Source organism: Charadrius vociferus, unplaced genomic scaffold (genome assembly GCF_000708025.1).
Source record: "Charadrius vociferus isolate BGI_N301 unplaced genomic scaffold, ASM70802v2 scaffold260, whole genome shotgun sequence".
Lineage (NCBI taxonomy): Eukaryota > Metazoa > Chordata > Aves > Charadriiformes > Charadriidae > Charadrius > Charadrius vociferus.
Window position 1 is genome coordinate 456851 of NW_009646410.1, and position 15215 is coordinate 472065.

General features: G+C 45.2%; 1 protein-coding gene across 1 annotated transcript in view; it reads right to left on the reverse strand.

The window, feature by feature from the left end:
- Positions 1-15215, reverse strand: part of LOC104281865 (unconventional myosin-XVB-like) — a 41091-nt gene that overhangs the window by 16624 nt on the left and 9252 nt on the right. Inside the window, exons 11-26 of the mRNA XM_009879921.1 lie at positions 14938-15033; positions 13897-14022; positions 13270-13347; positions 12787-12935; positions 12620-12665; positions 11190-11360; positions 7243-7300; positions 5886-6016; positions 5682-5777; positions 3658-3893; positions 3395-3573; positions 2837-2909; positions 2189-2395; positions 2002-2081; positions 1698-1795; positions 1429-1516 (exon numbers count right to left, since the gene is read on the reverse strand). Coding sequence (XP_009878223.1) covers positions 1429-1516; positions 1698-1795; positions 2002-2081; positions 2189-2395; positions 2837-2909; positions 3395-3573; positions 3658-3893; positions 5682-5777; positions 5886-6016; positions 7243-7300; positions 11190-11360; positions 12620-12665; positions 12787-12935; positions 13270-13347; positions 13897-14022; positions 14938-15033 — 1912 coding nt within the window. The remainder of the gene's footprint in view (positions 1-1428; positions 1517-1697; positions 1796-2001; positions 2082-2188; positions 2396-2836; positions 2910-3394; positions 3574-3657; positions 3894-5681; positions 5778-5885; positions 6017-7242; positions 7301-11189; positions 11361-12619; positions 12666-12786; positions 12936-13269; positions 13348-13896; positions 14023-14937; positions 15034-15215) is intronic.

Here is a 15215-nt window from a genome sequence, read left to right on the forward strand (position 1 = left end):
TCAATCCCACAGAACACATCACACAGGCTGGGTACTCTCCACATGTGCCAACCACAGGGACATGTGAATGGTTTACCTCGTCACACACAGCAGGACACAGCAAAACTCAGGTGGAAAAAGGAAACTTATGGGAAATGTGTGGCCTGCCAGAATTTACAATAGCAGGATCCAGACCCTGCTTCTGCAGTGTAGCTTAGGACACCACCATCCTTCATGACTAAGCATATAAATAACTCCTGCCTATGTATGATTACAGAGAAGGGTTTCTCTTTGACAGTTGGGCAAAGATCTCCGGGACTGCCAGATCCATATTGATCTCTTTGCAGCAGGTAGCAAGGGTGAATGAACAACGAGTCCTGCCTGGGTAGCATTGTGTATCATGTGAAAGAACTGTGGGGAGAAAGAAATTCCTCTGCTCCCAGCAGTCAAGTCCCACATGAGGCCACAAAATAGAAATCCCACTGAGGGGAAAGCCAGCAGAGCAAGGGGCATGGAGATCAGTTGCAGTTAGGAATGAGTCAGCACACAGCACTACTGAATCTAGCACACAGGTCTACTGAATCATAAAGTCCTGGCCAGTGAGAATGGCCCAGGGATGTTGTGGAGGGATCTTCACATCCCTCACTGATGCAAGTAGCCACATGAGTCACAAAGTGGCCTCAGGCCAGTGATCTGTAATAGGTCTTGTCATGCCCCAGAGCCTCTGCTATTGTAAAGGCTATTGCCAAAAACAGTCCCAGACTCAGTAATGACCTGAACAGAACATTCCCCACCTTTCTGAAATAGCTGGGTGTGTTCCTACACATGCAGATTTCTCAGTGCCGTTAATATATTGGTGTTTGACACCACTCTACTGAAAATACCTGAGCCTTAGCTCCACAGAAATGAGGAAAAGTAAAGAAACCAAACACACAAACCATAACCTCTACCAGGTTCAGACTTACTAACCCAAGGAATAGCTAGAGATGATGGGAAGGTCTGTAAGGAAGCAATAAGAAAGATTAAAACCCTCCTCTGAGAAAGGCAGCAACTATTTTGTGAAAGCACAAGGTGAATAGAAGGGGGATACTGGACTTACAAGTATTGTGTGAAAAGGGGGATACTGGACTTACAAGTATTGGCCTAGGGAAGAGGTGGCCTGGGTCAGAAGCAAGCTACCTGTTGCCTTGACCCCAAGACCAAGTCAAGAGAGAAATTAAAAGGAGAACATAGGTGGTACCCTTACCTAACATCTTCCCAAAAGCATCTGTCTCCCAGCACCTGGGAGTGAGGGGTACAACTTCTGATGACCTACACTAAAGACCAATGCTCTTCATGAATCAGTTGAGCCTATGCAATCATTTGCTTTTAAGGGACTCCCTGACTTGAGTTCACTGAAGCTTATGTAGCTCCACAGGTGTTCCCAGCTGTCCCCAGACCCTTACAAACCTGTAGAAGGAAAGATTCCTCTCTGTGTGGGTCCAATCTTCCCACCTCCTTTCATGCGTCCAGTCAGGCTCTCCCTGTTCTCCATATCCTGCATGAAGAAAAAACAGAGTTATCTGAGCTCAGAGAGATAGACTTCACAGGGGAAGAGCCATCGAAAGGCATATCTGAGCTGAGCAGAGGAAGAGTGAATAAGCAGAGGCACGCTTGAGGTAGTCACAGGGATAGTACAGCTGCAGAGAGAAAGTAAGAGGGAACATCAAGGGACTTACTGGTACTCTGGAGCCTTGATGCAGCACAGTGCTGAAGAGATCATCCACATAGTGATCCAAGCCTACAGGCATCCTCAGGTCATCTCTGAATCTTGGATCTAAGAGCAGAAAGAAGTCTGGTGACAAGGCAGGTAAGGAACATTCCCCTGTCTCCAGTCCCTATTGGACAGTCATGTTTTGGAGTGGAGCCCCTTCCTTGCTCTACATCAAGAAGAATCACCCATCATCCACTCCGCTCTGATTTCCTGCCTGGGGCCCATGTGGCCCTTCCCAGTGCCATCCACAGTCCTGGGCAAGAGCTTACCTGGATGGAGATTGTTGAATTCTGGAGGCAGGCTAGGTGGTGGGAAGCTAGGGGCCCGGATGCCTGGAGCAGGAGGGATCCTGTTGAAGAGGAAAACGAGATGAGGACAGCACAGAGTGCTGAGAGAAAGACAAGCCACTGGGTGACACGGCCACAAGTGGTGGGGCAGGAGGATTGGGTGACTTACGAATCCAGGTCAGAGTTCTGGAGGAAGCTTCTGTCCCTTTCAGGAGCGATGGGGTACACAGGTGAGGACTGCGAGGGGCTGCTGAGGTTACTAGCATCCTCTATCTCTCCAATGAGGTCTAGCACAAAGTCACAGCCCAGCAGGTCCTGCCATGTGTCACCAGTAAACATAGAAACAGACCACCCTCGAGACTTCTTATCACAGCCCCTGGTAACGGGGAAAGGAAGGAAAGAAAAGGTGTCCACGTAGGCAGGGAAAAGGGAGAGAAAGGAAAACATTGCATTCAGTTTCTTCTTGCCTTGCCTATCCTTAAGTCCTTAAGGTTTAGCCTGTGAATCAACTATTAAGTGCCCAGGCTCAGGAAAAAACTAGAATCACTCAAGATTTATCCTTTTTTTTTCTTTCTTTCTTTTCTCTGAAGCTGCTCTGACAGATCACAAGTGATTCCTCTGTTCCTAAAGAGGCCAACAGTTTATGCACACAGATGGAAATGCACAAGTACAGGAGTAAGAAGAGCACACAAGCCGGAGTGGGTGAGGAGTGGCTATTCCACATCTGATCCTCTAGCCTGCAGCCCTGGCCAGTCTGAACCTTAGAACTAGTGACAGCCTCTTTCATACCCCCAGACCTTCTCCCATCTGGCAGTACCTTGCACTCAGAAGCCAGCTTGCATACTGCTCCCCAGTCATCCAGGACTCCACCTCAGCTGAGAACTTCTCCTCTAGCACAGAAAAGAAAGTCAGTACACACAGCGCCCCCGGCAGGATCCAAAGCAACACCTAAGCTCCACAGGACACAGGCAGAACCCAGCTGGAAAGCCTTACACAGTCCTGAGCAGGGGCCACAGGAGGACTGAAAGCACATGGAGGGCTCCACATGAACACATTCACATCCCAAATAACTGTTTGATGGCACAGGTTGGCATTTCCAACCTGATGGCTGAAAACCCTCACAGTTTCCTGGTTTGCTCAGGCCACCATTCCACTCACTAAGCAGCCTGAGTAGCATGTCTCATCAGGCCCAGACTTAGGGATTTTTGGATCTAAATTCAGATGCTTGTATCCCCCATGGTTGTACCAGCCAAAAGCAACTGGTGTTCTGATCCCTCTTTACTAAGCTGAGCGAAGTATTTTCTGAATGCTGATTTCTGCACTGGAAAAGTTCTTAGGGACTAAAAGATAGCAGAAGGGCAGAAATACAAGTTACCGTTAAAGGTATGAACATCCAGCACCATCTTCCCTCTCCTCTGGTTTGCAGTCCACTCCAGCTGAGTGGGAGGGTAGGCCCGAGAAGATGTAGAGTCTATCTCTGTGTACCGTGCTGCTGTCAAGATCTTGCGCTGGCAAACAGCATTGTAGCCCTCCATGCCATGATCTGACACAAATCTAGGAAAAGGCAACTGCATTTAGCACACTGATCATCTCTCTTAACCTTAATGAAAGTGTAGCTATGTCTTTTCTCCTCCTTACTTCAGCAACGGCTTCTCCAGTGCTGGTGAAGGGGCAAAGCAGCTCAGCAAAGTTGCCATCAGGACCCAAGCTCGCTGGCTGTGCTCCATGTCTGGGTTTTTCCATGTCTGGGCAACGACCTGACTGAAGATTTCATTGCGCAGAGCCACATTATTCAAACCTCTTCCAGCAATGTAGTTGCCCAGAAGTACCTCCTGCCAGCCACGGAGACTTTTGTCACCAATGAACCGCAAAATCTAGAAGCATCCAGGGGAAAAAAAGAGAGAGCTCTAGCTGTAATTCTCTGTCCCAAACTGTGTTGTAAGGTGACAACCTGGGTTGGAGACACCAGGATGTTTGTCAGCCCAAGAGTAGCCAACACTCAGATCAGAATCTATTCTCAGATTTTGTGCGCCACCTAAGTTCTGGGGAATTTGGGAGGCAGTGTTCATAGAGATTGGACCCTGACTAAAAGTCAGGATGACTTCAGTCTCTTAGTTATGCCTCTGACTCAGAATTTGTTCTTGGGCAAAATGCTTCCCCCTCTTTGGGCAGAGCTCAGATAGACAAGCATGTTACCTTACGCTATTTGTTACTGTGTCTGAGCCCACAGGTTGCCCAGCAGTAAAAATATGTAAAAGAAATGGATGCTTAGCTGATCTTCGTGAAAAGCTGAGAGCGCCAGACATGAGGAAACACTGTATAACGACTGAATGTTGAAAAGACTTTGGTGTAGTTAATATTATACCAAGTAGTATGAGATGTGGTATCTCAACCAACTCACTTAAGCAATGATTCAGCTTCTTGGATATGCATATCAACATTTCCAATGCTTTTGCAATTTGTATTTCTCACCCTTAGGTATAGAATAATTTCTTTCAGCCTCTACACTTCAATATGTCATTAGATCAAAATTTTTCTAGAATGTGCCATGGACAGCTTTGGAAAGAACATTTATGAGTGATGGCCTATTTTTTCTTAGAGAACAACACTTCTTAAAATGGTTAATGGCAGTTAGCATGTCAGAGATAAACTGAGAAAAACAGGAGATGATGGTGGTTTAGTTTAGTTCTCATGGAATTCTTTGTAGTAAATCCCTATGTATTACAGCCTTTGCCAAAGAAACAGCCTTTTTTATTATTAGCAATGGAGAAAAATTATCTTTGATCTTCAGGGAAAATAATAGCAGTCTGCTTAAAAGCAATCCTATTGACAGAATTTTATAGATGCTTATGCTCTTCTATAATTGAGATCATTAGGACAAAACAAGGGCCTGGGTTTAGGTATTACCTTTCCTAATTGGCTTATTTTAATTACATGTAATTCTCAAAAGGATTACTAGATTTACTTAGAAATTGTCTGGAGTTTCATTCTATTTTCAGAGAGCCAACATTACCATTTTTAAGAAGAAATATATGTTTCACATCTACAGAGATGAAATAACACCACCCCCCTCATGCAAACACTGCAGAATCAGGGTGTGGTTCCAAGTGTTGTTTTCTTGATGACAAAGTCCCTGCCTTTTTCTAGCCTTTATACAAGAGTTCACTGTCCCCTGTTGTGTACTGATGCAACTGTGTGCCTGAGATAAAATCAATGTATTTACTATAAAGCATGTAATGGAAGAAGTTTGGGTTAAACATTTTTTATGACTGACAGATAAGAATAAGTGCTTGAGAAGACAGATCTCCCTATATTGTTGTTGCTACTGAATCTGGAATATTGGGAAACTAAGGCTTAGCAGTCTAATTCCTATATGTCCTGCCAAATTCTGAGGCTACATAACCAGGCAATTCACTTTGATCCCATTGGTCTATGGCTGGTATGTGCCTCACCAAGAACACAGCAACACTAACGGGCTGTGTGTGATCTCTGCCAGACTGCTCCAGTGCCTAGAAGGAGCAATTTATTCTGCTTTCCTAACACACCATGTATTGTAAGAACAGTAGCCACTGACCAGCATCCTGTTGTATAACAGCATTAAAACATTGTCTTATGTCCACTTGTTCTTCAACAAGACCCTGGTCAAGAAAGACATCTCTTACCAGTTTGTTGATCTCAAGCGCACTCTCATGGTATTCAGCATCCAGATGGGTTAAGGGGTGCTGCAGAGGCTGACCAGGGGCAGGGAAATCTGTCCTCTACAAAGAAATGAAAGGACAGAAAAAGAGAGTTTGTTCCTGGTGTTACTAGAACTAGTGTGTTTCCCCAGTAGGGAAGCAATGACAAGATACAAAAAGAGTTCCCACCTGGAAGTGTGATTTAATGAAGGAGGAGAAAGGATAGCTGTTGATGGTGGGTGGGAGGGAAAGTTCATCTTTGACTTTGACTTCTGGAGGCAATGCCTCTGTTATCTGGTTGGCCTGTGCTCGGTATTGACCTGCAAGAAAAAGAGGTCTTGTGTTGCAGCAGTTGGAAAGGCAGCCAGAACACATCTGACCCACAGTGCAACACATGGCTAACATGCATCTAACCTTGCCTGAGCACCTGTACCAGCCCCCTGGCTCCAGGGACACCCAGTCCACCCCTGCTGCCTCAGATCCCCAAGCAGATACATCCTAACTTCCTTGAGACCACAAGGCCTAATGTCAGGAAAGAGCTTTTACAGCTCTGATCTTTCAGACTCATACCCTTGCATAGACTATCAGCGTACCAGCTGATAGTCCCTATAGGGGTATGCCATGAAGTATGAAGTATTTGGGAATCTAGCACGGTCTGCTCCAATTCGCAAGACTTCTGCCTAATTGTATCTTTTACTGTACTATACAGAGGGCCAAAGATACAGCTGTCCTTTTCTTAGATGCTACACCAACATAAAGAGGCAAATCCTGCCTCAATCTATTTGCAACTTAAATGTATATATTGTACAAAGAGTTACAGTGGAAACCAAACTGCAGATAACTTAATGCTCAAGATCAGGTCAACAAAGTTCTTTCAGTTAGTGGTATTTCGGTGATTTGAAAACAAAACAAAAACTTTCCATCCCAAGCAAAATGTTTCCTTTAATGGTTACCTTGTTATATCCTTAAGTTGTTACATTGTATCTACCTACTTCTATTTTAAAATTAGTAAGTACTTTTGAAGAAGTAATTGAAGTAATTTTTAATGAAAACGCCAAAATATTTCTTTGAAAGTGCCAAAATTGTAGTTTTGACTTCTTCACCTTCAATTTCCTTAAAGATTTTCTGAGCAAAAAAAATGGGTTTAAGTTCTCACACCCCAGATACCCAGCTCTGCAAGACACCTGGGTTCATTACACAGTTTGCTGTCACATAGATTTGACCAAAAAGTTCTGCACCATCACTGTCATCAGTTCTATCACCACAGTTCAAAAGAAGAGCTGAAAAGGTAACAAAGATACTGGATTTTAATCAGGTGTTCTGCTCAGTGGCCCGAGTTGCTTTTCCACCCTTTCGTGTTGGGAAGTAGTATACATGACACCATTTGCCTTTATCATATTTACACTGCAATGACAATAAATCAAATACAACCCAGGTGACAGACAACGGGTAGAATAAGCATGTACTTAAACTGTTAGAAAATGAGGAAATAAACAGTAAAGTAAAATAGCGCAGGAAAGGGGGGGAAGGAGGGAGGATTTCTCACTTTCAGCTAACTGCAGGAGGGCAGCAAGCTCTGCAGGGATCTCCAGTAGTCCCACATCCTGTGGAGAGAGCGAGCAAATCAGTCACTGGGGTACCAGAAGTGAAACAACACATTAACCCTGAGTTGTTTTGTTGAGACTGGGTAAAATTGCCTTTGAAAAGGTGGCCAGAACAAGGATTGAGCATCTGAGCAAAACCAGTAATTTCTGCCTATGCAACATTCAGAAACTTTACAAACAGGGAAGTATCATATTAACACAGGTATATGGCATGGGTCAGCAAATGAGGAAAGGGTGAGTAATTCCTAAAAAAAATCAGCTGCCACAGGGGGAAGTGACAGGAAGGTTGACTTTCTTTGACTCATCTCTCATTACTAACAAGTTTGGCATATTGTACAGAAGACATTGCAGTTGAAGCGTAAAGGCCATTTCTTCCTCCTCTTTTTTCTGCCGTTTTTATTTTTCAGTATACAAGAGTGCTGCAGCATAAATAGAGACCCAATTCTAATCTTTGATGCAGGTCACTATTTTCTAGATTCCTAAGGAAGCTCAGATGTGTACCTGGGTAATTCAGATAGCAATCTGTCCAATAAGCTTTGATTTTTCACTTGTTTGTACCTTGCATGATGCAAGGTACGAAGTAAATAGGCCAATGCAACACAGTGTATCAGCATCAGTGTCTGTGTATAACGTAGTTCAGGGTATTTCAGACAGGACTACTTAGATTAAGACACTATGAAACCAAACCAAAGGCACAAAGCCTGAACTTTTGCATTTTGGTTTTTTGTTTGGTTTTTTTGGTTTTTTTTTTTGGTTTTTTTTTTTTTTAAGATCTTCATAGTAAATCCTCTACTCACCAACACACAGTTCTGACATCTCTCTCCACATAAACTCTCAGCAATGCTTAAAGATAGATTCGCAGCTTTTTTGATGAGTTTGATTTGGCTCATAATAAGATACTTGACTTTAAATCTAGCTTTTCAACAGCATGTTCAGGAACTGGACTCCAAAATTCCATAGTCCTGAATCCACACCTGAGGAAGCAGGTGACAGTGCAAGAGCACCCAGTGCTAAGTATTCCTGTTGTTGTTACTGACAAATCTGTGTGAAATTGTGGACTACGTCAATTCAGATTTCCTTGCTACACACATCATAACAAACGTATGCCCATTCTATACAAATAATGACATTATTTAGCAGTGTTACTTATAGCAGTTGATACAGGTTAAACACCCCATAGACTATGCAGTTAACTTGTCATGAGGACTTTAATACCTCCCTTCCTCTACATTATCTTCCGTTAATATATTTGTACAGAACTGCTTCATTCCTGATTTTCACTACAGCACTCAAAAATAGTCTTTCTCCCAGCTCCAAAGAACAGGCCCAGCGCTGTGAACTCATACAGTACTTTGCCTCAGAACCACTTTATAATGCCTGACTATACCCAGAGACGGGGAAACACTGAACTAATGAGATAGTTATATATTAGAAGGCTCTTCATACCAGGCTAAACTGCATCCTTGCTGCTAGGTTTCCAGCATACACATGGGCTCTGTACACTCTCCAGACGTTTTGCTGTTCCCCAGCAAACCTGGGCTGAGGAGGCATAGGGGAGCGGGAATACCCTGAGAACCTGGCTTGTTTTATCCCAGACTCTCCCAGACTGTTCAACAACTTACCATTCCTTGGTTGGGACTGTTCTCTGTGTCACCGCTGGCCAGGGACCAACTCCTTTGTTTCCTTTCCTCTAACTCTTTCTGTTAGGAGATGAAAAGAGGATAGGGAGTAGGAAAAGATGTATATGAGGTCCCTTCTGTCTACTTCTGGGGGCAGACTCTGCAGATAGGCAGGAGCTCGTGTCCTGCTCCAGCAGATGAAATGAAAGAACAGCTGCAGAGCCTTCTTGGGACTAAACAATGTATTGAGAAGGTGTTGCCCAGGCAAAGCCCTTAGCTTTGCTGAAACCACCAACTGCCCTGCACAACATAATTCAACACCAAGAGCCTTCACCATCTGCCCAGCATCCCTGCCACATCTTTCCTCCCTCGCCTGCCATTTGATGTGTCTCAGGACAAAAGCACACAGAAGCTGTCAGCAATACTCACCTGCCTCCTCCAGCATCAAAGAACATGGTAACGCAGCCTGAACATAGACTGACAAACTTGTCCATGGAGAGGGACCCCTTTAGAGGGGGTGGCAGGGATAAGAAAAGCCAAACTCCCCTGCAGCTCTGCCCTTTCTCATCCATTCTATCATCCCCCAGCCTCACCACTCACCTGACTCCTATGCCAAGATGGAAAAGGAGGGTCTCTGTCTCTCCCTCTCTCTCTCTCTCCTGCTTGTCTATGTTGCAGAATGGTGTGACTAGATGGGAGGTTATGAGGGTTGGGCTGAGAAAGACAGTAGGCACGCTGAAGTCCAAAGGGCAGGGCTGTAGGGCGGAGGGAAAGGAGGAACTTTGCAGCAGGTGAACTTTGGGACATTTATTGTTGCCACTGCATGTACAGAGACCTCAGCAAGCAAACAGTGGAGAAACAGAAACAGATTCAAAAGGGCTGTGCTGTTGTGGTTACCTGGGAGAAAGAAAAGCTGGATCCTGTCCAAGTAGGAAGGGGCAGGAAAAGGAACAGAAACACACACTGTTCTGGATGTGGCATGGCAGAAGGAACCTCTGCAGTCTCTCAACAACACTGACCTTAATACTCCACCCCATCCATTGCTAGTCATGCCAGCAGCTGTACTGAGTCCCTCCCTCCCTTGTGAAGCTGACAGCTATAGGGATGTTAGTTGCTGCCCTAAGGGCAAGTGGTCTGGTTTTCTGTTTTCAATTTTCTTTTTAATAGCTTTTGCAAAATATATTCAACCCTTTTGACAGAACCATGGCTCTCTCCTGCACACAATTTTCCATCTTCTCAAACCACTGCCATCCCATTCTCACCCCAACTATGGGCCCAGCTGATTTCCAAAAAGCCAAGGACTTCAGCAGCCTGAGGTAGCTGTAAGTGGTCAGGGAAGGATCACTGTGGACTGAAAAAATCCTGCATTTCAGTCACCATCTGGGAAAACACCAGAAATTGAACTGGACAACAAGAGCAAGCTGAATGACTCCTTATAGTTTGAGAAGAACAGCAGCTTTGGAGGCCACAGGTGGAATGAGCTCACATTTTGTGTGGGGCAACCTAAAGAAGCTCACATACACGAATTGGCAGCATTTGTACTACCTTTGCCAATTCTGAACTTTGTCTAGGGAGAGAAGGCTCTGGTCTCTGTGTTTCCTTCTTTTGACATTTATGTCAGCCAGAGAGTGAAGAACACCTCATTAGATCATTTGCAAGAAACCTTCTAAAGCCATCTCTGTGCTGGCCTCACCCAGCCACCAGCTCTTTCAACCTAGGGCAGAAATAGCTCCTGCACAACACCTGGTCCTGAGAAGAGTGTTGTTACCTGGAAGTACTTTCTCCTTTGAATCAAAGGTCTGGAGATTAAAATCATGGTATTAAACTGCACCAAAGTCTTCTTCAGCCTCCTGTAACGCTTCCTAGTGGGATGTGAAAACAGAATAATTGCTAATGAGGGAAACAAAAAACCAAAATTTAGGCAGACAGCGGACTCAATTTGAGGGTATGGGCCACACAGAACAGTGATACAATCAGCCAGTAAGAATTTGGTCTTACTGTGTTAAGTGTGGTCCTCTCTTTCAGCCTTAGCACAGGCAAATCACTGTAACAGTTTTGACAGCAGCTGTAATTCCCATGGAAGCTCTGATCAATGCTGGGAACCAGGCTGGGAAGTCCCTCCCTCCACCATTCCAATAACAGGATTTCCCCCCGGCAGAGCAGGCCAGAAGCCAACATGAGGAGAGTCCTGGTCAGGCACATCCCCACCTTGCTGTCCCAGGCAAGGACAAAGGGCTGCACCTTGCCTGGCCTTTGGCTCCTGACCTTGCCTGATAACCTCGGAAGTGAGCTTGAATGATTGTGGCTTTCTCCTGGAGGACACGGAGGCGTCGGCGGCGAAGAAGGTATCGGAAGTTCCTTTGCAGGGTAACAATAGCCCAACTCTGCCTCTGGTTCCATCGTCTCTCCAGAAGCCGCCTGGCCTTCTCCTTCAGAAATACCTGGGCAAAGGGAACAGCTGCTAAGCCACAAGGAAAGCAGCCAGCTTCTCTAAGAGTTGATCAATAGTAAAAGCTGCTGGTTTATACCTTTGTAGCATTTAAGGCTCCCTGCTAAGGAAACCGCACTCCCTTAATTGGGATGGGCAGGAGGCACAGGAGCAGATGACAAAGATGGATGCATTTGTGGAGGACAGGGAATCAGGGAGTGAGGAAGGTTAGTAGGCAGGAAAGGCAGAAGCCCAGATCTCCATCAAGGAATGATGGGTAGACAAAGGAGCTGGCCGTGCTACTGCAACAGCCTGGAGCCATGTCTACTGTTTTTTTATCTGAAATACTAAAAATCCCTCCTTCATACTTGAAATAAGACACAAAGCAAAAGGAAGGTGAAGGGACGCAATGTTCTCCCTCCTTGGGCAGAGAGCCGAGCTGCTCTCTGTCCATTGACAGCCAGCGGATAGATGTCTGGGTCTCTGCGATTAAGATGGGTTCTCTATAGGTATCACCTTTGTTACTCCAATCTGATAGAGATCTGAGGGGTTTCCCACCACATGAGATAGCACGGCCGCGCAGCCTTCTCTCCCCTCCAAGCAGTTGTGCCTTTGCCCAGCCAGGAGGCCATACCTGGAAGATGAGATGTTGATATAACAGAAGCCAGGGCTGTAACTGGAATCCTCAGAGGAGAACAAATCACAATGTACTAACAAGTTCATCCAGGCTTTGAGTGGCTGGGGAATCCCAAGCCAGTACACCACTGTACCTGGCTAGGAAGTTCCGGAATGGAAGACGGACTGGGTATCCCTCCTTTCTAATGTGGATAGCCTCCAGTATCCCAGAATGTCGCAGCTGACAAGTGACATACTCCACATCAAATATGTTTGACAGCTGTGAAGGTAAGGCAGAAGCAAAATGTAAAACAAGAATAAATAAAAAAGGAAAGACGCAGAAGGTAGAGAGTTTAGGAAGGGTGTCCTTCTATTGTCCTCTCTTTGGGTTAGATCTTGCCATGGTCTATGGGCAATGGAACACAAACTCCAACACATCCTTTGGTGTCCAACTGACACTGGCTTCTTATCCTTCAGCATGTGCTCAGCTCACATGGCCACAGGGATGGGTGAGAGACAGAGAAAGGGAAAGAAAAGCTTCAAGCTATCAAATGAAGCAAAGAAGTCCAAACCCCAACTGTGAAAGGAGAGCTGCTGGAGAGGACTGAACTTCAAGGAACTGAAGGACTCCATAAGGAGCTCAGAGTGCTGCCCTACCTTTTTGGGATTAGGGGTGATACACCGAATGAAGAAGGCATGGCTCCTGTAAAACAGAAGGAAGAACCTTTGATCATCCTCCTTTCTGTGCTGACCTGGAACACTTCACACACTTCTGGGTGCAGTAATCAGCCCAGTGCAGGGATGGCACCATAAGAGTCTTTCACCTTCTCAGCTTGTCTGTGAGGTCCTGCAAAGACTGCTGGAATTTGGACACCAGTGTGAAGGCCTGAGGCTTGAGGCCTTTGCCCCGGGCCCCCAACTCCCTTTGCTGAGTATAGGCAGCTTTAGCCTTCTGGAAAATGTGAGACACCACCTGGAAAAACAAAGAAATGACCAAAGCTCTCTGAACTACATGGAAAGAACAATCTTCTACCTGAAACTGGGGGATCATTTTCCCTTGCCCCTAGCAGTGCCAGGAACCCAGCTGCATCCTCATGCTCTCTGTGCGGTTTATATATAAAATGCATTGACTGCAGGCAAAGATGACTTGCTCAATTCCCAAGTGTTCCTCAGTAGAACAAAACTCCTGACAGTTTCTCCAGGTTCTCCTGACACCTGACCAGGATCTTTCTGCTTCTCACATGAAAACAATGAGTGGCTCATTAGCTTTCTACAATAGAGACCTTCATCCTAAACCCCTACAGTACCTTGAGGTGGCTCTCAGAAAAGATATCAAGCACCTCTGGACGCAGCTGGTCACGGTTTTTATTCAGAAACTTGTGGACCTGCAGAGGCAAAGTCTGATTTAATCCACCATTCAGACTACCAGACAGGCAAACACCCCTCTTACACACACCTTGATTTGGGGCAGACAGCTGGAGAGGTGGAACAAGGGGAAGGCCCTAGAGAATGAAGCTTGCTGTTCCTGCTGCCACCAGGAGTGGAGCAGAAAATTACTTCTGATTTTAGGAGTCATTGCTGCTTTTCCCGTTCACATCACCCATCAGGTTTTGACCCCTCAAGTTCTTTCTTTGACCCCTCAAGTTCTTTCTTTGACCCCTCAGTTTCTTTCAGCAGCAACAGCTTTTCTGGGTTTCCAGGGCTTCGAGACAAGCAACATAGGCTGTTGTGTAGCTGAGGCCATTACCTATTTTGTTTCTGCCCAGAGGCAGCTTAGTTGCCTCTCCTAATACATATCTTCTCATTTCTGATAAACAGATGGTCTAGAGGCATGTGCAGTTACAAAGGACTCAGAGTTGGTCCATCAGGACATCCACAGCATGCTTCCAAGCTGGCCTATTGCTCCAACTGCTAAGAGCCCTGTGCAAGCTCACCTGATAGGTGACAGGGCCTGCATAGTGCTTCACAGTGAAGACTGGCAAAGGCAACTTGGGCTTGACATACCAAGGGCTGTTTCCATGATGATAATGACACTTCTGGAGGAAAGTGTGGTCAGTGGCCTGTAAAGGAAATGAAAAACATGTTTTCTTCTGCTTCAACATATCCAGCAGGCCAAAAAGCCACTGTTGAACCAAATGTAAAAACATCTAGTACTTGTGCGAACACAGTCCCTGTTCAATCTGTGTAACTGCCTCACCATAACCATCCTGCAAAGGGGATCACATAAGAGGATAAGAGGTGCCTACCTGAGTCAGTGAAGTCTGGTCATCCAGGATACGCAAGATGCCATGGGGTTTTGCAGCAATGAAATCAAGGCATGACTCACTGTATGTCTTGGGAATAGGAATCCAATCTAGCTGCTCTTTCCTATATTCCTCCTGCATGTTAAAGACCAACCAGTCAAATCCAGCCACGCAAACAAGAACAAGTAGAGGGATTTAACAGAAGGATTTGGGTTATTCATCAGGAAGTTAGTGTTTTACTACTCTTAGGAACTTGCCAAGAATTATGTGGTTTTGTCTTATGAAACTTCTTCTAAACCCACTAATGGTTTTCCTAATTTAAGAGTGCAAGGCTGCTAAGCAGAGTGACAAAGTAAACTGTAAAAGGTAACAAGTCTGATAAATACACTTTCATCTCCAGGACATGAGTGGTACATAAAATGCTACAATGAATCTACCAAACAGGTTTTAAAAGCACCAGCTGAGTTCTGAAGTCCTTGATCCTGACCAACTCACTTAAAATCCATAAAAGGAAGCAAGGCACTAACACACTCCCATTCCCTTAATTTACTACAGAATTAGTAAAAGTTATTAAATAGCCAGCTCTTTGGACTATGATTCCATGTGTATTGCTTAAGAGGCCCAGGTCTATTCAGCTTCCTGCTTCCCTGCTAAAGGATACTCTCCAGCTGAGGCTGCCTCAGCTCATTCCATATGTGGTGCCTTTCACCTGCTGGCATGAGTTTCATTTACCTCTTCCTGGGCAATGACAGTCTGGCTGAAAAAATGCTGGAGATGCTCATTGGCAAAGTTGATGCAGAGTTGCTCTAAGCTGTTCACACCCAGATCCTGAAAAGACAAGAAGGTATGATCACTTCCAACCCACAGCTCTCCCAGGAGGCTGCATCTTCTTGTGAATAATGCACAGCAACAGATGGTGCTGATCTGAGCTGCTGGTTCAGGCAGCTTGTTCTGATCAGTAAGTGTGAATGAACCTGAGAAATTCAAATCATCTTATGATTGGTTTGCAA